Source organism: Passer montanus, unplaced genomic scaffold, assembly GCF_014805655.1.
Source record: "Passer montanus isolate IOZ18808 unplaced genomic scaffold, ASM1480565v1 scaffold53, whole genome shotgun sequence".
Classification (NCBI taxonomy): domain Eukaryota; kingdom Metazoa; phylum Chordata; class Aves; order Passeriformes; family Passeridae; genus Passer; species Passer montanus.
In genome coordinates, this window is record NW_024370263.1 from 4,929,951 (window position 1) to 4,952,163 (window position 22,213).

Here is a 22,213-nt window from a genome sequence, read left to right on the forward strand (position 1 = left end):
TAAAGGAGCTGCTGCCATCCTCATTTCCCAGCCCCCTGGATCAAGAACAAACTGGGATTGATTTCCCAACCCTGCTCCTGGCTGGCCTGGCCAGCACCAGGAGGAGAATCCAAATTTTGGTTGCTCCAAAGGTGCAAATCCCATTAGCAGACGAGGAAAGGGGCTGGGGGAACAGAGGGGTTCGGATGTGCTGAGGTGGAATTAAAGTGGGAAGGCACCTACAGAAGCAGGAGATTCAAAGGATGGTCCTGAACGAGCCCAGTTTGCAATCCAAGCACTTTCCTTCTGGAGAGACTGAGAAGAAAATGGGAGAAGAAATAGGAATTAGAGGGAATAAATATTCCTGTCTTATTCCTATGGATTTGAGCAGAATCCCTCTTTGGAATCATTTTCCATGCAGGAATTCACAACCAACCACGGCTGGCTCTGCTTCATCCACAAGCACCACAGCACCTTCATGCCAGAGAATCCTCATCCCAGCCTTCATCTGGAGCTGGGTGGTCTCTGCTGGGACCCCTTGGGTTGGATTTCTTGGCTGGGAGGTCTTGGATGGGACTGGAATTCCTCCACTGGGGTTTCTCTGCCGGGCAGGAAATGGAGAAGAGGAGGGAAGATCAATGAGAAGAACCCAACGCTGGAAAACAAAAACATCAAAAAAGAAGTTAAAGCTCAATTTTAAGCCTGCTGGGAAGGTTTTTCCAAGAGGAAGGACAAAGCCTCGACTCTTCCCTGCCGCTGAAGGTTTGAGCGGCAGGAGCGGCAGCAGCGGGGTGCGATTGCCCCAAAAATCCCCAAATTCATGGAAATACCGGGACCATCCTTCCGGCAGCTCCTCCCCGCTCCATGCCTGGAGCTCCAGTGACATCTGCTGCTGTCTCTGGGCATCGCCACCGGTCCGGCCACCGCCGCCCCCGGGCACACGAGGGGAGATGTCCCCAGGCAGGGCTGCCACCAGCCCTGCCTGGGAATCGAGCCCAGGAAAAGAAGGAAATAAAAGGAAATAAAGGGAAATAAAAGGAAATAAATGGATATAAAAGGAAATAAAAGGAAATCCTTTCTTGGTTGGAGCTGCCACCCCACGAGGGAGCGGCTCCTCCTCCCCAGACTGGGGGTGATGGAGGGAACTGGGAGGAAAAATATTCTCTCACCCCCACTCCTGCTTTTCCTCAGGGGTTCACCCCCAGGCACCAAGTGAGACGAGCCTGTGGATGGGAGGAAAAATATTCTCTCACCCCCACTCCTGCTTTTCCTCAGGGGTTTCACCCCCAGGCACCAAGTGAGGTGAGCCTGTGGACGATTTAAATCTGCATGATTTTACCCAGGATATTCCCAAACCCAGGAATCCCTGTTACCCACCCTGGGGGAACCAGGATCTCCCTTCCAGGATCTCTCTCCCAACCACCCCAAACTTCTCAACATCTCCAGCCCAACTCAATGCCAGCAGCCCAAACCCACCAGGAATTCCCAGAACCAGGCCCTTTGTCCACCCCATGAGGTTCCTGTTCCCACGGGGAATGAAAGAAGCAAAAAAATTGTAATTTTTTTTGTTCTTTTCCAATAGTCTCACTTTATTAGATACCACATCAAGAGAGGATGTTGTGCTGCATGCAGCGGAAGACTGGAGGATTTCTAATTCCTGTGTAAGGTTTTCTTTTTCTCTTTAACAGTTGTAAACTGATATTTGGCTGTAAAATCACTGCATGCGAGTCTGAATGCAAACAGCAGTAGAAGAGGCTTTTCATTTTCTTTTTTTTTTGCCTTTTTGTTTGTTTGTTTTTCACCATTCCCAATCCATAGTTGCATGCTTTATTTACAACAAAAAGAAGTCATTCAGGGCAGGAATTATAATCAGAAAAACTGAGAAGAGGGGGGGCAGAGACCAGGGCTGTGGTTTTGCACGATACTGAGGAGATTGGCAAGTTGCACTTGATTTTTGGAGGTGCAAAGAGATGATCTGAGTATCCTTTTCCCAAAGAGAGCAGGCTGAACAGAGATGGGAGTACAGGATGGGAGAAGGGTAACCTTAAGTGAGTTGTTCTGCACACAAAGGAGGCTGGGCTGCTGCAGGACTGGGAGAAATTAAGGAATTGCTTAAATAATTATTTTAAAGGTTTTTTTTACCCTCAGCCACACATTTCCACAGCACAGCTCCGTGCCCAGGTGCTGCCCTGGGTATGACCAGGAATGTTTGGGCCAGGTCCATCCCTCTGGAAGGGGTGGTGGCAGCTTGGAGTCATTAAGGTTGAGAAAGGGAGAGTCCAACCATTGCTCCTGGATCCCACAGCTCAGCACGGGATGGAGAGGGGAACAGTCCAAAAAACCAGGATTGTTTCAGTCTGCTCCTGGCCAGAGCGGCTCAGGGATGCCACACTGACCAGCACAGAGGCAAGAATTCCATGAAAAATGGGAAAATTTCCAGGTGTCCTCTTCCTTTCCACCCCAAGCCAAGCCACAAGCACCATCACATCACTTGGGGTGATGGAGGAGGATTCCCAGCCCTGGCTGGACCCTCTGGGGTGGCTTGGGTTGGCTTTTCCCACCTGGAGATCCAGGGAGGGGGGAGCCTGTGCCAGGCTGGGCCAGCCCAGCTCAGAGGGGTTTGTGTCACCCGGGGCTGGGGACACTCAGGGCACATCAGCAAGCTCTGCTGGGGGTGCGGGGAGATCAAGAAAATATCAGGAGAATGGAACTCAGCCAACTCCAAGAGGGCAGCAGCAGCAGGGGGGGCAGGGGGCCAGGGGGAGGTTTCACACCCCATGCTCAGTGTGACAAAAAAATTCCATACATTCCATAGTGCTTAGTGTGCTCCTATCCACAGGGCCTGGGGGGTTCCAGAGCCAGGGAATGGCTCCAGAGCCAGGGAATGGCTCCAGAGCCAGGGAATGGTTCCAGAGCCAGGAAATTGTTCCAGAGCCAGGGAATGGCTCCAGAGCCAGGGAATGGCTCCAGAGCCCAGCAGCAGCACCTGCAGAGTCTGTGCTCTCCTGCTGTCCAGACCAGATCCAACAGCTCCAGGCCACCCTTAAAGTGCAGGCTGAGAGTTCTTGTGCAGAAAACTGGGGAAAACGAAAGAAAACCAAACCAAAACAACCCAAGTTTGGAAGATCTCGGACTGTTCCAGCTAATTCCAGGAGCTGTGGTGGTTTGAAGCAATAATCCTTGCACACATCAGGGGGCTGGGGGGAAGCAGCAGCTCCCTCAGCTTCCCTCCCAAGGAACAGTAAATCCTCGGAAGCAGGAGGGGTCTGAGGGGACCTAGGACCCCTCCAGGGCTCGGCCAGTCACTACTACACAGCTCAGAGGTGAAGAGGAGGTAGTCACAACCCTAAAACACAGCTGGGCTCCTACAGCAGCGGAGCCCCCAAATTCCTTGGGCGGAGGAACCGCCTGCGGCGGCCGGGAACAGCACAAACCAACCCAAACCTGCTCCCCTGCGAGCACAGAGCTCCCCAAACCCTCCTTGTCGCTGTCGTGCTGTTGGTGGTGGATCTTCTCAGCAAAGGATGTGCCACAACATTGCTCAGCTGGGCCGAACCAGAGGTGAAGCTCAAGCAGGACTCGCAGGATGACGCCGGTGACACCGGATTCGGCCTGACCACGACGACACGGACACCAGGCGACGGTGACACCCACACCAAAGCCAAGGAGCTTTTTCGTTATTGCAACTGAGGTATTGAGATCACACAAGCAAGGACAGGCTGATGCTCCCAGGCCCAGCACTCCCATCTCCCTGGGGGAGACGCCGGAGCGGAGGCTGGAGGGACACGGAGCGTCAGAAACGCGACGGGAACGCTGCCACGGGGACGGGGAGAGAGAGAGGGGGAACAGTCAGGAGGGAACAGTCAGGAGGGAACTATTGCTTGCCAAAATTACACACCAGGGGAACCCGACAGCCTTCCTCCCCCAGCTGAAAATAAATAAAGGAGAATAGAAAAGATCTGGGGGAGTTTCCAGTGGAGGATGGAGGGGCTCGGAGGAGGACCCTGGGATCAGAGGCTGTAGCAAGGCATGGCTGTGCTGGAAGACGGGACACCAGGGACATCAGGGACCTACAGGGGCGTGGCAGAGGGCGGGGAGGGCCGGCCAGAGGCTCTCTTTAATCACTGGCTACGTGGTTCTCGTTCTGCAGGGTGTGCCAGCGCTCGATCTTCTTGTCCTTGTTCTTCAAACACTCGTACCAGTGTTTCAAGCGCTCGCCCTTGGCCGTGATTCCCAGCTGGCAGCCGCCTGGGAAAAGGGGAAAAGAGCAGACTTTGTATCCAGAGGTGGTGCTGATGTGCCAGGAAATCCCGCCACGGGCACACACCTCACACCCTGCAACGCTTTTTCCACCTCCTGGATCAAAAATCTAATGGAAGATTAGAAGCCTGGAGATGCTTTTCCTGCCCAAAAGACCTCCCAGGATGCTGAAATTTGGGCAGTGTGGGGGGTGCACCCTCCAGATTCCATCATCCCGCCTGGGCAGGTGACCCAGGCCCCCCTCCCATTGAGCAAACCCCAAACCAGGCAGCAAACCCCTGCCCTGAGGGCAGAATCCCCCAGCCCATCTCTCACCGATGTAGTCGTTGGATTTTCCGATGTCGTAATCCCAGACGGAAATGTCCAGGGATTTCTTGGCCAGGTCGCTGTGTTTGATGTCATAGAAGAACTCCTGCAGAAATGGGAGCGCCCACGTCACACCCCAAAGGAAAACACACCCTAAAAGCGGCAGTTAAAGGGTTGGACCTGATCTCTGCTCAGCCTGGGTTCAAAATCCAAGGAGAGGATGGTTAAATTATAATTAATGAAGGAAAAATGCTCCTCCTCTTTTCCAGGAGTCAAGCACCTACGTGAGCCCTTTCCAGCTGTCCCATCCAAGCAGCACCAGTGGAGAATTTCCAGTTTCCACCCCCAGGAATGCTCATCCCACCCACACCCCCAGCTGGGATGCAGGGAGCTTTCAGGGTGTGTGGTGCTGCCATGGCAAAGTCATTCCCAAAATATTCCCGGGCGCAGGAGTGGGAAAGGAGCTTGAGCAAAGAGCCAAACCTTGGGGAGTTTGTCTTCCACCTCCTCCACTCAACACAGTGCTCAGTGAATTGATTTAATAATATAAAAAATAGCCATCCATACCTCGTTAAACTCAGGATTCAATGTTTTCTTCTTAATCTGTGTCTTGTGCTTGGCCTTTTTGCCCATGTCAGGTTTCAGCCAACTGGGGGCAACAGAAAACAGCTCAAAATTCAAGTGCAAGAACAGTGGGAGTTTCTAAGCTTAAAAAAGTGAGCTTCTGGGCTGGAAGAGATTTATTTAAGGCCAGTCTCTCTTCCCACCTTCCAGAGGATGTGGGAAAAGTGTGGGGCTGGGGCTGTGCAGATCCAGAACTCAAATTAGAGCTGGGATTAATTAGATCTGTTAGAAGTTGATTTAAAAATATAAAGCCACCATCTTCTGTTTGTGGAAATGGAGAATACAACAAATAAAGAGAGACTGGGAAGGGAAAGTGCTCAGTTCCACTGAGCTACAAAAAGATGAACAGAATATGTTCGACATGAGAGTCACTGAATGAGCTTTAGGGAGAACAGAGGTTTTCTTCTGAAGGCAAAGGAAAAAACCAGGAGCAAAACCCCCACCAGGAGCGGCTGCAGGGATTTCTCTGTGGTGCAGCTCATGAAGTTGGAATAAAAACCTCATTCCCCCACGTTCCCAGGAGCCATGGGGGTTCATGGGGCAGCAAGCAGGGCATGGAGGGACATGGAGCCTCCTCTGTCCTGCAGCCAGGGCGGGTCAGGGGTGGAGAGAAGGACCCCCTGTCCTCCAGCTTCCACTGTCCCTGGACTCCCTTGACGAGTCACGGGTGGGAATCCCACTCCTGTGGATCCTGGGGGAGTCGGGCACCAGCCCCAAACCTGTCCCTGTGATGTTCTATGAAAATCCTTTGCTAGGATTTTTCTCCCATTCTAGCTGAGAAGCCTCAGAATAGAAATGTAAACAATAACTGATGGTGTGGAAGGTGGCCTGGAGGTTGTTTACCCACAGGTGCATCTGTCATTGGTCCATGTGAGTTGTTTCTACTTAATGACCAACCATGGTCCAGCTGTGTGGACTCTCTGAGGGTCACAGGTTTTTGTTATTCATTCCATTCCATTCCATTCCATTCCATTCCATTCCATTCCATTCCATTCCATTCCATTCCAGCTTTCTGATGGATCCTTTTTCTCTATTCTTTTAAGTATGGTTTTAGTATAGCATTTCAATATAATATCTTAATATGATAAATCAGCCTTCTGAAACATGGAGTCAAGCCTCTCATCTCTTCCCCCATCCTGGGGCCCTCGAACACAACCAACCCACCCCACACCCCCTCTTCTCTGCTTGCAGACATGAGGTGATCAGCCAAAGCTTGGACTCCTGGAGTCTTTTCCAGCCTTTAACAGCCCTGGGATTCACCACGAGGGATCTGGGCACTTGGGGAGCTCTGGGGAGCCACAGACCCAAGGGCTGGGTCAACACCACCCACAAGGAGCACACCACCACTGCTGGAGAGCTCCTGCCGTGCCAGGGCTCCAGAGGAAGGCCAGCAGGGAGCCATTCCAGCCCGGAGCCATTCCCGGAGCACTCACAGCTTGACGAAGGGATCCGAGTATCCGTTGGCGTCCATGGCCGCCAGGTGCACGCAGCGCACGATGCCCACGATGAGCCCGCCCTGCTGGGTGCTGTACATGAGGGACACCAGGATCTTCCCGCGCTCCTCCACGTCCCCGCCGCGATCCACCTGCGGGAGGAGCCGCCAGAGGTGGGCGGGGAGGAAAAACGGGAAAACTCCGCGTGTGGAGGAAAAACGGGAAAACTCCGCGTGGAGGAGGAGGGATGGGATGGATGGCAGGGAATGTTGGGGGGGATGATGGGGTTGTACACGAGGGAGGGATGGTGGAGAGGATGTGGGTGGAGCTTGTGCTGCTCTGAGGACTCACCTCCTCCTCGTACAGAGCCATCCCGCGGGATGCGCCCGTTGTTCCGGCGCGCTTCGTCTGGGATGGGAAAGGGACAAGGAGGCTGCCATGAATGACTGGGAGAGGCACCATCCCACAGCAAAACCAGCTGGGAATGCAGGCAGCCCAGCTCCGCACTCCAAAGTGGAGGGACCTCAGGAGTCTCCATCTGCTCCATCAACCCCGTCCCAGTGGATTCAACGAGGGACAGAGCAAGCTGTCCCCTCCTCCATGGTGACATCCATCCCCAGGGGCTGGCAAAGCCAACAGGAGCAGGCCCTGGAGTATCTTCCCATGGATTCCCACCATGCTCTTATCTCCTGGCCTTGGGATGTCACATCAGCCCAGGTGGGAATGTAACTCCTAAAGGTGCCAGGGAAGTCGGGCACCTCCAGCCCCTCCCTGCATCCCTCAGGTGCCATTTCCAAGGGGAACAGAAGGAATTTTCACAGACACTCACTGGTATTACTCTCTCCAGGCAGATGTTGAAGTTCTTTTTCTGGTTGGCTTTGAGTTTTTTCAAGGCAACTCTGGTTTCTCCAATAAATTCATTGTGGCCGAATTTGTCCTCGTCACACACGGAGATCCTGAAGGGGAGAGGGAAAAGGGAACATCAGCCAGGCTGGAGCAGTGCCCGACTCCAGAGCCAAACCCATCCCTGCAGGGGCACTGCTGAGGGGAGGGAAAAGCAAAACAAAACCCCCCAAACCCACTCTTGGTCTGGATTTCCTCTGAACAAAAGCCATCAAATGCCAAAGTGAAAAGGGAACATCAGTCAGGCTGGAGCAGTGCCCGACTCCAGAGCCAAACCCATCCCTGCAGGGAGGGAAAAGCAAAACAAAACCCCCACAAACCCACCCTTGATCTGGATTTCCTCTGAATAAAAGCCATCAACCCCCAAATTTCTATCTTAAAAAAAAAAAAAATTCAACATTTTTAATATTTGCTTTGTGATGGGGCAAGAAATGAAGAGGTGGAAGTTTTCTGAGGGGGGGAAGAGCCATAAACTTTAAGAGATATTTATATGGACTTTTTTTTGCTGGTTTATTGTCAAATCAGCAGAGATGCACATCTCTATGATGATAAAAATCACAGTATAATCAATAATCTACTATTAAATGACAAGGTCAAAATGCTGGTTCTCCTCTCTTCAAAGAACCATCCAAATGACCAAATTCGTGTTGATTTTAACCCAAAAGTGCATTTCTCACAGCCCTAACCCCCCTGCTGTCCTGGGGGAGGTGCTGTGAGTGAGGACCCCCACGGCCCCACCCCGTGGCACCCCTGGGCTGCTGCTGGCCTTGCCTGAGGGTTTTCCTCTGCATGTCCTCGTCGGTGATGCCGTGGTACACCAGGGTCTCGTTCCACACCGGGTTCCGTGTGTTGCGCAGCGTCTTCGTCCTCAGCTTGTTCGACTGTGGGGTCAGACAAACACGGGGGAATCGCACCCCAGGACTCCTCCCTGCCCAAATCCCAAATCCCAAATCCCTGCCCCATCACAGCTGGCACAGCTGGGTGATGGTGAGCTCCCAGGGAGCATCAAGGTGGAATTTTGCACAAGCGCCGAGTATTTGGTGGCCGGGAGAGCCTGGATTTTGTCACTCCCTGGGGTTTATTCCTTCAAGGAGAGGGGAAAAGGTGCCCAGGGCAGAATGTGGGATGTGGACGTGCTCAGGTCACACCTCTCGTGGTCAAAAAGAGGTGACAGTGGGGAATTGAGGAGCTGTCACTTGCTTGTGTGTCTTTCACAACCACACATTCAAAATTAAAAAAAAATTTAAAAAATTAGCAAATGAGAGCAGCAGAAATCTAAGCAATTCCCAACATCACACCTGGATTTCCTCCAAACAAGACCAGGTGTCCCTGTGCATAAAGCACAGCTGTAAAATCAATCCAATTACTTTATTGTCAGTTTTCCCCTGGTTTTACTCCTGGTTCCTCTGAGCAGAACTCTGCTGCACCCTCTGAGCAAAGAGCCAGCACTGCTGGTGCTCATTCCTTCCTCAAGGTTTGCCCACCCAGATCAGCTCAGCTGGGCTGGGGAGGGAGATTTCCAGCAATTTCCATGATGGAGCCAGAGTTTCCCCCACAGCTGCTCCAACAAGAACGTGCTGCAGCTCCCAAGCAAACGGATAATTCCAGCCCTGGGCATAATTAGATTTTTTGGGCAGATGTTTTGTGATGCATTAACAGCAATGCCTCCTCTGGAGCTTCCCTCCATCCCTGAGCAGATTCCTGCCTGCAGGATGAGCTGTTCCTGGGGTCTGGGAGAGCATCTGGGAGCATCAGAGACATCCCCAGGGAAAACAGAGCAAGCAGGGAAATCAACAGGGAAAATCTGATCTGAGGGAGGGACCTGAGGGGGATTTGAGAAACCTCTGCTCCATCCCCAGCACCAAACCTGGCAAAGCCTCACCTTGCTGGCTCCAGGCAGGAGGTGCAGCTTCACATAGGGATCAGCCAGCCCATTGGAATCCATTGGTTTTAAGCCCTAAAAAAGGATAAAGGAAGCACAGGATATGAATTCTCCTTCAGCAAAGACAAGGGAGAGAAAAATGTGCCCATGAAAAACGCAAAGAGAAAATGTGTTCAGTGACCCAAGAGCCTCTGCCCTGAGCAGCTGTGGGCGCCAGGATGTGCTGAACCAACCCATCCCAGGAAAAATCAGCATTGTGGAATCACAGGATGGTTTGGGTTGGAGGAAACCTCAAATATCACCAAGTTCCACTCCCTGCCACAAGCAGGGACATCTTCCACCATCCCAGGGTGCTCCAACCTGGCCTTGGGCACTTCCAGGGATGGAGCAGCCACAGTTTCTCTGGGAGGACTGTTCCAGGGCATCACCACTCCCACAGATCTCTTGGAGTCACACAAGGAAAAGCCCCACAACCCTCCCCAGCCAGGAGCAGCTGTGCCTGGAGTCTCCCAAGGGAGCAGCCTCTGCCAGCAGCCACATGGCTTCCTTCCCATTGTACCAGAGAAACTGGGAGCCAGATGGATTTAAATCAGGAAAAAGGGGGGGAAAAGAGGAGCCCTTGCCTTGGCCTTGATGAGGGTGCAGTGCAGGGAGCTGTTGTCCTGGTCGTAGAGCAGGCTGAACTCCAGAGCTCCCAGCGTGGCTGACAGAGAGGGAGGAGGAAACAACCTCGTTAAAACCCCAGCCAATAACTGCATTTAATCATCCCCGATTAGTAATAATTAGAAAGATTTGCGGGTCAAATGTAAAAGCTGTTTAATGCAGTGACACTGCGCTGGCAGCGGCCAAACCGCCGCAAATCCAGGCGGATTCGGGAGCTCTGCAGAGCTTTGCAGGGCAGGGACTGCCCAGGGAGAGCAGCCTGGGGCTCTGGAGCTGACTCCGGTATTCTCCAGGCAAAGGAGGAATAACCCTACCAACCCTTCCCATAGCAGTTCCACCCTGGACCCTGAGGAGATGCTCCAGCTCGGGGCAGCAGCTCCTGCCAAGGCTGGGATCAGCCCCTGGCTCCCGTCTTGGCTTTTTGGAAACAAGTCAGGCTCGTGCTCCTTCATCCCAGGGATGAAGAGCAGGCACAGAGGGCATCAGCTGCTCCAATCCAAGCACCGATCCCGACCCGGAGCAGCTCTTCCCACCCAGGGTGTTCTACCACAGATCCTCCCCCTCCAATCCCCGCAGGGAAGCACCATTCCCCAAGGACTTTCCCCGCTGGACACCCACCGCCTTCCAACGCGAGTCACGCCCACCCAGCAACCTCCTCCAAACCCCACATTTCCCAAAGAAACTCCCTCCCTTCCGAGGCTACATACTGCCTTCATCCGAGTCGTAGCTGTTGGCATCCTCCTCCTCCTCCTCGCGGGGCTGCTGCCGCTGCGGGGCCGCGGCTGCGGGCGGGGGCTGGGTGGCGGCGGGGGGCTGCCAGGCCGGCCTCTCCTCCCTGCCGGGGGGCACGGCAGAGCCCCCTGCCCGCTCCTCCCTGGCGGCGCCGCGGGCCGGCTCCGGGGGGCTCGCTGCGGGAGGGACCCCGTTATCCCCCGGCCCGCGCTGCCCCCGGCCCCCCGCAGCCCGCCCGGGGTTACCTTGTCTCTCCGGGAAGCGGGCGGGACCCCCGGCACCCGGCCTCGCCGCTGCGGCCGCCGGCGCTGGGGAGACAGAGGTGGGTGGCATCACCGCCTGCGACATGCCCCGGTGCCCGCTCCCACCCTGCTGAGCCGCAGCCGCTGCCCGCGGGGTGTGCCCGGGGCTCCCATCGCATCCTACCTGCGGATCCCGGGGCGCTGGCCGGCGGGGGCGGCCGCTGGCCCTGCACGGAGCTGGTTCTCTTCACACCTGCAAGGAGCGGGGGACAGTCACAGAGAGCACCCGGCTTTGTGTCCCCCCATCTGTCCGTGCCGGGATGCGGGAGCAGCGCCGCGCTCACCGGGGCTCCGGCTGGCCCCGCTCTCCGCAGCGTGGTCGCGGCTGTCGCTGTCCCCAGCGCTGTCCTCGCTGCCGCACGGACCCGGCCGGCCCTCGGCCGCTTTGCGGCTCCCCCGGGCGGCCGCTGTGCCGTCGGTGCCTGCAGGGAGAGGGAGAAAGGAGCAGTGAGGCTGGAGAGGCGAGCTGCCGTCCCCGGCCTGGGTGCCAGCAGCGGGGGGACAATGGCGCGGCCACTGCAGCAGCACCTGCGAGCTCCGGGCACTGCGGCAGGAGGGCTCTGCACCGTCAAACCTGCTCAGGAAATCCCCAAGGACACACGAGTCCTATGGGAAAACGAGGCCTGAGGTATCCATCTCCTGGTCCTCAGCACCCTTCAGACCCCTGATGGCACCACAGCTCCACATTCCTGGGGTTGGGAGGGGGGATCCTATTTTCCTTCTGCTGATCATCTCCCATTTATTAGGGAGACAGCCGTGGCAGCTGCCTCTGCCTCTCCTTCCATCACCCAGCGGATAAATCCCAGCCCAGCGCTCCGGGGTGATGAATTGCGACCCCACGGACGTGACGGGAAAGGTCTCGGCGCTCACCTGGCTGCTGCTGGAGACGCCAGGGATAAATCTTTGCCGTGACATAAATGGGCTGTTTCTCCTTGGCTGGGCTCTCAGGGTCACCGGGCGCGAGGACAAAGCGGAACTCAACAGATTGGGGGGGGGAAAGGAGGAGGGAGAGAGGGAAAAACACCGGGAATGCTGAAGAGCAGGGAGCAGGGAAATGAGCATCCAGGAGCAGGAGCCCCGTGGTGCAGAGAGAGCCGTGCAATAAATAATTTTCCAAGGGAGCTGTAGGAAAATCGTGGGCACGGCAGGAGCATGCTGAGCACCGGCAGGGACGTGCGGAGCTGGCAAAGCCTTCCCGACTCCAGGAGCCCTGGATTAATAAAAGCTGCCCGTGGGGCTGGGAGGTTTAACGGCACGGTGATTAAATTGCCTTAATTAAGTGCTTTCCCCGACTGCTGCTGCACGGGAAGAGGGAGATCATCAGCTGGGGGCATCAGAACCTGGGCTAAAGGAAGGGTGGGATGGAGGGGACCATTCCAGGCGGGATCTGTCTCCCCAGTCCCTCTTTGCCTCTTCCACGGAGCCAAGGAAGAGGAGGGTTTGCAGCCACTGCGCTGCTCCCAACTTAATGATCACCCAAATGAGGAGCAGACAGTGTTGGAGGAGGATCAGGGATCCTCATCCCCTTGGCATCCCATGTGGAAGTGTGAAACTGGGGGCTGTTACCCAAAATGAACTCCCAGGGAGACCCCCTCACTCTCCACATCTCCCTGGCAGGAGCCACGCGGGGGTCGGGCTCTTCTCCCAGGCAAGAAGCAACAGGACAAGAGGAAATGGCCTGAAGTAATGCCTGGGGAGGTTTAGGTTGGATATTAGGGAAAATTTCTTCACTGGAAGGATTGTCCAGCTCTGACACAGCAGCCCAGGAGTCCCCATCCCTGCGGGTGGATTTAACAGCAAGCGTGGATGTGACCCTTGGGGACCTGGGTCAGTGTGGCCTTGGCAGTGCTGGAGGAATGGTTGAACTCCATGGGCTTTGAGGGCTCTTCCAAACTGAATGATTCCACCACGGGAAGTGCCGGAGGGTGCAAGGAATAACCAGAACAAGCCACTGCTGCATCCTCACCCTGCTCTGCCTCCCGCGCACCGCGCAAGGCTGGGCTGCTCCATCCCCCACAGACCTGCACAAGCCCCCACAAGCCTCCTAAACTTTCCCCGGGAGGTTTTCCAAGGATTTCTGGTTAAATAACCAGGGAAAAAAAACCCCAAAAACACTTGCCCCTCCCAGCAGAGCCAGCACCCACGGAGGCGGCTCGGGAACGGCGTGTGCGGGAGGTGGGGAAGCCCTGGAATAACCCGGGCCCCCCGCAGGGTGGGCGGCAGCAGCAAGGAGAGATCCTGCCGCAGCATCCCGGGGGGGAACTGGGTGGGAAAACGCCTTGGGAAGAGGAGGAGGCAGCAGGGACAGGGCTCGGCACAGGGAGGGGACAGAGGCCGGTGCTTACCCTCGGTGTCCTCAGCATCCGCCTGGCCTTGGGGGCACAAACAGAGCGAGAGGGGGTGAAGCTGTGGCCCACGCACCCCCAACCCCATCCCGGGACGTGCTGCCACTGTTTCCCACAATTTCCCTATTTTATCCTTATTTTTTCAAGCCTTCCCCATCCCCACGTCCCAAACCCTCAGCCGGGCCCTGATCCCCTTTGTTCGAGGGTGTCCTGCAAGCCCACCCAGCCCCACCTGGAAATCCTGGATAAAACCTCCATTGCTACCCCCTCTAGCACACGGGCAGCAGCCCACGACTGCTCCGGATGCTTTTTCCCCAGAATTTTCCCTTGCTGAGGATGGGAAGGAGCCCAGAACCTCGATGGCAGTGCTGGGGGACAGCCCTCGCTGTCACCTACCTCGGGTGGGTGCCCTGGAGGGGATTTTGGGGTCCGGGGCGGGTGGCTCGGCCGGGCGGGGCTCGCTCGGGGTTTGGGGTCCCTTCTTGCTGACGGGCATCTGCTGTGGCAGCATCTGCTTGGGCAAACCCTTGAAGAACCAGGCACCGGAGCGTTTCCACACCTGTGGGAGCAGGGTGGGGCCTCTCAGGGCTTCACGCCACCCTGGGCTTCCTCCAGAGACCCCACATCCCCACCCTGCAGCCCATCCCGCTAATTAATTAATCAATTAACTCCCCAGCTCATGCCGCAGCAGCCAATCTCTGCCCACAGCAGCCCCTTGGAGCCCCAAACCTCTGTTTTCATGAAATAAAAGCTCATTTTGTGTAGAAAACAAAACCATCCTGTAAGAACCACGCTCAAACAACCGCTGGGCGAGGCTGGGTGGTGCTGGAGGCTCCTGGGAGGTTGAGTTGGTCAGTCTCAGAGGTCTGGGGTGGGGACAGAGGGGACAGAGGGGACAGGGGCCACACGCACCTCCCGCTGCTCGCTGCAGATCTTGCAGAGCCAGATGGCCTGGGGCCGGTTGTTGGTGGTCTGCACCCCACACTTGGTGCACACGTTCTGAGGGCAAAACAAAGATCTGAGTGACACCGGTGCCACCAAAATGTCCCCAACACCTCAACGAGAGCTTTTCCTGCACGACCACCAGTGACCCCGGGGGTGCCGGGCTATGGAAACAGGCAACCAAAATCCACAGTGCCCCCGGGCTGGGGGGTTTTTGGGGCTCGGGGGTGTTGTCTCACCTTCGGGGGGGTCTCACCTTCTTGCAGTCCTCGCAGACGACGCAGGCGGAGCCCCTGGTCCCCAGCTGCTCCCCGCAGAGGATGCAGCGGTTGACGCCGTCCCCCAGCACGCTGCGGCGCATGTCCTCCAGCCGGGTCATCAGGCGCCTGCCACAGGGCACAGGGACGTCAGCAAGGGCACAGGGAATGCCAGGAAAAGGGCAGGACACGGGGCAGGCCCCGCTCCCGGGGCAGCCAATGCCTTGGGTCTGGCTGTTCCTTTTCCAGGTGTCGCTCCCCACGGAGCCTCTCCCCTTCCAGCTACAGGACAAAAGCACATCCCAGCAGGAAATAAGATTCCAACAGGTTCATATGGCACAATATCGACTTCCAGGGATGCTGCCAGAGAGGTGGCACCAGCCCCAGCTCCGTGGACGTGGAAAATCCATCCAAGGCAGCAGCTTTGCATGGTGCAACTTGTCCCTAAATAGAAACATTTCCACCCAGTCCCGGCAGCTGATCATGAAGAGCTGAAGGAGGAGAGCCTGGAAGGCCTCTAATGAGGATTGGGTTAATTCATTAATTAATTTTGTTATTATTTGAGGAAAAATAATATACAAATGTGTATATTTGATGGAAATTCTTGCATTGGCATGAAAGCCCACTGGAGGTCAGGCTGTGAAAACACACCTGGTTCCTGCAAAGGTAAATAAAAAGTCAAAAACCAAAACCAGCTGAGGAAGTTTTGGAAAGGCAGCATGGGCTGAAGGAGTTTGGAAGGGAGGAAGGAGCTGCGAGCAGCCGGGAGCTGGCGTCGGCGTCGTGCGCTCAGCTAACCCAGAATCCTGGCCCTAAAAATAGCACAGCAAGGGAAAAAAACTGCATTATTTATGTCATTCAGTGAGGAAGGAATGAAGAAAGGGAGGAGGAGACCCGAGCCCACCGGAGGGAGCAGCCCCCTGTGGCAGCCTGACCCAAATCTGACGGAGCCGCGGCGGAAAAAAACGCCGGGTGTTGGAAAGGCTTTTCCCACGAGGGGTGACAGCTTCACATTCGTGGTGACTCGGCTGCCAGGGCCTCTGAAATGCTCATAAACCATCCACAGGTTCCCTGCACACACCCTGTGTGTTGGACAGCCAGAATTCCATGGGCTCCGTGGGGAAAAGTTGAATAAAAGAACGAACAGCAGCACGAGGAGGGGAAATTTTACGAGCATGGCATGGTTTTGGTTTGGAGGAACCTTAAAATCATCCAGTTCCACCCCTGCCATGGGCAGGGACACCTCCCACTAGACCAGGCTGGCCTTGGACTCTTCCAGGGATGGGCAACCTGTGCCAGGGCCTCGCCACCCTCCCAGGGAGGAATTTCTTCCCAAAATGAAGCATTTTAGGACATGACAGCCCAAAAAGGTTTCACTGCAGTCCACAGGGACATCTCAAAGCCACCAACCCCAGCCACGCTCAGGCATGTGGATCCATAACTCCAAAAATGATCCAAGCAAAGCCACGTTAACAGCTCAGCTGTGCCAAAACCCAGCCAGGAATCTCCCACTGCTCCCCACGCGGGGCCGATCCCGCTGGAGCCGCCTCCTGCCACTTCCAGATGAACCCGCAGCCTGCTCCCAGCTGGAAGCTGGGCTGGGTGGGCAGCAGCGGAGCCAGACAGAGCCAGCAGTGGGCACAAGGCTCTGTTTTCACAGCTCTGGTGTCACCAGACAGCAGATGGGAGAGATCACGAGTTCCCGCCAGCCCCGGGGGCTCGAAATGCAGCAATCCTGGTTCTCATCCTGGTGCTGACAAACAGCACCCTCAGAACACAGCCAGGGGATTTGTGCTTTCCCACCGCAGGGAGAAGCTCCCTGCTCCAGTGTGGGATGGGGCTTGGAGCAGCCTGGGCGGGTGGAAAGTGTCCCTGCCCGTGGAATGAGAGGAGATTTGAGATCCTTCCAACCCAAACCATGCTGGGGTTCACTTGAGAGGTGCCGTGGTCCATCCCTGCCCTTCCCATCCACAGGTGGTTCCTCCCTGGAGAATCACCCAGCTCTGGAGCCACCACCCACCCCCGGTGCCTTCCCAAGCTCCAGAGCCTGTGGCAAACACAGAAATCCCAGAGACCCCAGCAGAGCTGCACCACCCCACAAACACCCAGCCAGCAATTCCAATCAAAACCTGGATCCTGGCTGCTCCCCAAGCGCTGTTTAAAAGCAATTAACCCCAGCCCACATCCCATGGAATGCATGATCCCCACAACAGCCAGATTTTATCAACACCCACCTCACCAAGGGGGAACATTTTGGGGGAAAAAACCTCTCTTTTGTTCATGGACAAACCCCATATCCCCTGCAGTTCCTCCCTCTGAGCTGCAGGAGCTCCGAGCAAAGCAGCTTCCAGTTGGAAATCTGCAAGCCCAAACAAACTTATTATAGAAACTGGAACAAATGGCACAATCAAAGGGAGGGAGAAAAAAAAAAAAAGGCAAAAAAGAGGAAAAAGCCTTTGCATTTCAAGAGATTCATTATTTAGCTGCAAAAATCTCTGCCAGGCTCTCATTTACCACGAGCTGCTCCTTAAGTGGGATTTTTGAGCTGCTGGAGGAGCTCAGCAGCCAGGACACACCTGTGGCACCACTTGCAAGCCAAGTACATTTCCCTAATTAAAACATCCATTCAAGAGGGAGAAATTGGGCTCTTTTTTTATTTTTTTTTTTCTCCCCATGACTCAAACGCTGCTGGGAGAGAACTGTAGAAAAAAATTCAATTTAAAGTCCTGGTGTGAACCTGGCAGGAAGAAAGGGGGGGTTGTGCCCAGACCCCTGGGCTGAGAAGCTCCTGATAAAGGCAACAACTGGGAGGAAAAAAAAGCACCCAGGTTTGTTTCCAGCTCCATCCAGCATCTCCAGAGATCCAAATCCATCCCATTCTCCCATTAATAACCAAGGGAAGCCCTGCCCTCACCAGGAATGAGATTTCTGCCTTCCCAAAAGCTTTTCTCTCCACTGGAGATCATTTCCTCCTCACTTTCATTGCACACAACCTGCCTCCAGCTCATCCCTCTGCCTTCCACGGCTCCAGCAGCACCTTCCTCCCCATGATCTGCACTTCAACTCCCCAGGAAATATCCTCCCAATTGTTAAAAAAATCAGCCCAGCCCCAGGAATGGGGTTTGGGAGGGGGAAGTGGGCAGTGGGGACATCCCTGGAGCACATCCAAACATTCCCCGTGGTCCATGGCAGGAAAAGGATCCCACAGGGATGGGGGATCCCTCAGTCCTGGGTGGGACAGAGCCTGTGGTGGCTCTGGCAGAGCTGGGTTTAGGCTTGGATTCCGTGGCTTTGAAGCCTTTCCCAACCTAAATGAGGATTCCATGGAATTCTCAGCATTGCAGCAGGAGAAGAGGGGTGGGAAGAGGGACAGAGCGACCAGAATGAAGCGCTGATGATCCCAGGAAATGAGGCTTAACAACAGAGCAGGGGTTTGCTGTGTTTAAATATTCATCAGCACTGCAGAAATGAATGGCCAAGGTGTCCTTAATGAGCTTTAAATTGTGGCAGGGAGGATTTTTAATGCAGCAAAAAGGGTGGGAAAAGGACCTGATCCATGGGGAAGGACCTGATCCATGGGGAAGGATCTGATCCAGGCCACCATGATCCACGTGCTCCTCAGGGCCTTGCAGGAAGCAGCAGGGCTCAGCCACCACATCCATGGCGAAAAAATTCCAGTGCAACACAAAGGAGGTCACCAAGAGCCTCCAGAATGAAGCCCAGCCTCATCTCCATGGGGAAATCGTTTGCCTTAAAGGGATGAATATTAAATTAAAGCTCATTTTCCTGGTGGAAAAGGGACAAGAAAAGCAGCCAAGCTCCAGATTAAGGGAAACATAATAAAAATTGGGATGAGAAATGAGAAGCAATTTTCCTCCCCTCCAAGTGGGCAGGGAGCTAAAGGTAAAGCACCACTGGGGCTTTTCCAGGCTGAGCCCTCACCCACAGAAGGGAGACCCACAGAGTTTTTCCAAAAATCCCATCCCATGCTCATCCAGGGGCTTGCTGAATGTGCTACAGCAGGCTGGGAATTTTTGCAGTCTTGGAAATAAGAGAGGATGGGTTTTTTGGAGGGGAAAGCTCAACCAAACCCCCCCAAAATCTCCAGCAGCACAAGCTGTCCCCTGGTCACCACTGAACCTCATCTCCTCCAGAAATTGGCACCCCAGGAGAGGCTCCCAGTGTCTCCAGTAACCTCCCTGCCCTGCCCTGAGCCTGAGTTTTACCTCTGTGCTGTCTGCACACAGGGATGAAGATGGCAGGCTGTGGTCCCCAGACAGCTCCCCTGCCACTGAGGTTAATGATTTAATCCCCAGGGACTTCCATCTGCCCCTGCGTTATCCCTGTGCCATGAGCAGCCCGGTTAAATGAAAATCCAATCCTGCTGCTCCTCTTGGAGCCAAGGTGGGAGCCAGGGGGACACAGCCAGGCCACTGCACGTCCAGAGGGGACCACAGGGCCACGGCCAGAGCCAGCAGCCAGCTGTCACCTTCCCTCTGGGAGAGCCAGCTCCGTGCTCTCCAGAAATACCCACTGCCACCTCGGGATGGTTTCAGAGCTTCCCTCAGTGCCAGGAGCTGCTGGAGCTCATTAGGCAGTGAGCAGCCCGGCTGGGTTATTGATGGCCCCCAATTAGAGAGGCAGAATTAGTCAATTAGTGCCTGCAGGTGCTCCTGTGGCAGCTGGAGAACTGGATCCTCGTGGATTGCAGCTGGAGAGTGCCACCAAAGTGCCACCAGAGCCACCGCAGAGCCCCCCAAGCACAGACAAGAACGGATCCACCCCTGCCCACGTGGATGATCCCTTTTCCCCAAAACTTCCAGCCCCGTGTCCCTCACCCCACAGGAAGACCCCGATCACCCAGCAGCTCCTGCTGTGTCATGCTCAGGACGGTTCCAGCTCCTCCCGTCCTTCTCCGAGCCACGAGACACAAAAATCCCCCCCACGCCAAGCGTCCCTGTCCTCCAGGCCTCATCAGCACCCAGCTCACGCATCCCACGGGATCCATCCACCCTCAGAGCTAAAAATACTCCCTCACAGGATTAGTCTGAGCTGGGTTTGACACCAAGTCCAACTCCACAAACAACAGCTCGACAGGAGGCATCGATTTGTTCCCGAGACAAGGGGCTGGTGGGGTGGAGGGTACAGGAGATGGAGGGCAAAAAATTGGGGAGGGTTTGAGGCACGAGGAGGTTCATCCACAGCCCTGGTTGTGGGATTCAGGATTCCTCAAGGATTGGGTGTAAAGCTCAAATGAATCCCTCAAACACCTCCACTTATTGAGGCAAATCCAAGTATTCACCACATATTCCCCCTCTGGAATCTCACTCCGTGTGAGCTATTCCTTATATTAACCAAAACCAGTGTTTTCATGGAAAAATGGAATGGTTTGGGTTGGAAAGGACCCCTGCCACGTGCAGGGACACCTTCCACTATCCCAGGTTGCTGGACACTTCCAGGAATGGGGCTTCTCTGGGTGAGTTTTAATGGATTCATTTTTCCCTTTACAGGAATAGAAAAACCCCAGGAAATCCCAGAAAATCGGGCTTTCCATGAGCAGCTCCCTAAAGATCCCGGCCAGCCGAGGGCCAGCCACACCATCACAGCCTCCCTGCCAGAGCCAGCCTGGCAAACCCGGATTATTTCTGATAATATATTTATTATAACGGAGCGAGCTATCCCGGATAACACCCGAGCCTCTCCCGAACGGATGATTCCCGACTCCCTGCGAGGCTGATCCAGCCGCTGTCCCACATTCCCGGGGCTGAAAATCCTACAGCTCTTGTTGTGCAAGCCAACAAACACAAAGGGGCTGGCACGGCTCCCGCTACGCCTCCTCCTCCTCCTCCTCCTCGCAGGAGGGGAATCAGCTGCGGCTGCACATCCGCCAGAATTCCCGGCTCCCAGCCCCTCCGCCCGGCTTTTCATGAATGAGGATGAGCAAACCTCCCCCGGCTCGCCAAAGGGAAGGGCTGGAAAACAGCTGTACAAAAAAAACCTCTCCCCAGGATGATTTAGCGCTCATCCAAGGAATTCTTACCGGGCTGGGGAAGGGGAGCGCCGGGGAAAGCTGTTTGTGAGCTCTTCCTGGGCGTGAATCACCCGCTCAGAGAGAGCAGCTCCCACCTGGCTTCTGCCAAAGAGCCGAGAAGGGGTGCAAAGTGATGCCCAGCCCCAGGGGACAGCACATCCACGGGGAAGGAGCGAGCCCAGCCAGGGAGAACAGCCCCTGGAGAGGCAAAACCTTCCCAGGATGTTCAAATCCTAAGCAAGGATTGCTGGAAAATGAGGAAATAAATTTTCTCCACAGCCAGAGCAGCCTAATTTTTAAGGGACAGCAAATTGTCCATGAGCTGTGAGAGGGAATGTGGCACTTCCCAAAGCAGTGGAGAGTGTGGCTCCTGCCGGGGTCTGAGTGTTTTCCCTGCTGGGAAAAGAAAAAAGGAGCAGTGGATGCTTAAACTCAGTGAGAAGAAAGTGCTCCTCTGTCAGAAAAACAGGATTATGGAGATTCCAACGGGATCATGGAGATTCCCTCTGGAAAACCATTCCCAGCAGAGGAAGGGGATGGATACCTCGCCCTTAGCTCGTTTCACCTGGCAGGAAAGGAAACACGGGCACTGGGAATGCCCCTGGTGAAAAATGAGGCACCAGTGGTGCTGGGGACCCCAGGACCCAGAACAGAAAAATCCCAGAAAATCAGGATTTCCACGAGCAGCTCCCTGAAGCAGCCTGGCCAGCTGAGGGCCAGCCACACCATCACTGCCTCCCTGGCAGAGCCAGCCTGGCAAACCCGAGCATCACAGCCCTGGGGCAGCATCACTCAGCCCTCCTGAGCCTCACCCAGAGCAGGATTCACCCATCCCACAACAGCACCAAACCATGCCCTGGCTCAGCGCTGCCGATGTGACAAGTGCTGCCAATGATCCCTTTTCCACTGAAAAAAAAACCCCGGGATGAGAGCAGAAGGCTGCAGCCCCCCGAGGCTCCCGGAGCCGCTCCCTCCCAGGTTCCTCCTGGCCGGGGCCCAAAGATCCCCGCAGGCTCCTTCCAGGAGCAGCACCGCAGTGCAGAGGCTGCTGCCCAGGAAAGCAGCCAAGCAGAGCCTCCTGCGCGGCCCCGGGGTCCCTCTGTCCCCGCTGTGTCCCCGCTGTGTCCCTCGGTGTCACAGCCCGCCTTACCCGATGCGCTCCTGCTCCATCTCCTCCATCTTCTCGGCGCGGGCGATCACCCGGTTGATGATTTCCTTCTCCTCATCCGTCAGCTCCTCGCCCTTGCGCTGCCGCTCGGGCTGTGCCGCCCACCCCGCCACTGACCTGCGGGGACAGCGGGGACAGCAGGGACAGGGAGGTGGCCACGGGTCCATCCCCAGCCCGGCTGTGCCCAGGCACCGACCCAAACCCCAACCCAGCCCTCCTTCCCATTCTCCAGACCCCAAACCCAGCCCGCCTCCCCAGACCCCAAACCCAGCCCATCTCTCCATCCTCCAAACCCCAAACACAGCCCACTTCCCCATCTTCCAGACCCCAAACCCAGCCCATGTCCCCAGACCCCAAACTCAGCCCACCTTCCCAGACCCCAAACC

The 22,213-nt window shown here is 55.6% G+C and overlaps 1 protein-coding gene across 2 annotated transcripts; it reads right to left on the bottom strand.

The window, feature by feature from the left end:
- Positions 1–1,547: 1,547 nt before the first annotated feature.
- Positions 1,548–21,990, bottom strand: RPH3A (rabphilin 3A). 2 transcript variants are annotated; one of them, XM_039724818.1, is made up of 18 exons: positions 21,810–21,990; positions 14,628–14,757; positions 14,342–14,428; positions 13,826–13,988; positions 13,430–13,456; positions 11,369–11,506; positions 11,209–11,277; positions 11,028–11,090; positions 10,758–10,958; positions 10,011–10,090; positions 9,388–9,462; positions 8,277–8,386; positions 7,432–7,558; positions 6,954–7,010; positions 6,603–6,754; positions 5,113–5,194; positions 4,555–4,651; positions 1,548–4,227 (listed from the first exon to the last, which is right to left on the bottom strand). In XM_039724818.1, exons 1-18 carry the CDS (start codon positions 21,836–21,838, stop codon positions 4,097–4,099), a joined length of 1,818 nt encoding a protein of 605 aa, XP_039580752.1. In that variant the 5' UTR covers positions 21,839–21,990; the 3' UTR covers positions 1,548–4,096. The 2 variants fall into 2 exon arrangements, with proteins under 2 accessions (XP_039580752.1, XP_039580754.1); XM_039724820.1 differs by lacking the exon at positions 13,430–13,456 and having other exon boundaries at positions 21,810–21,989.
- Between the last annotated feature and the right edge of the window lie 223 nt (positions 21,991–22,213).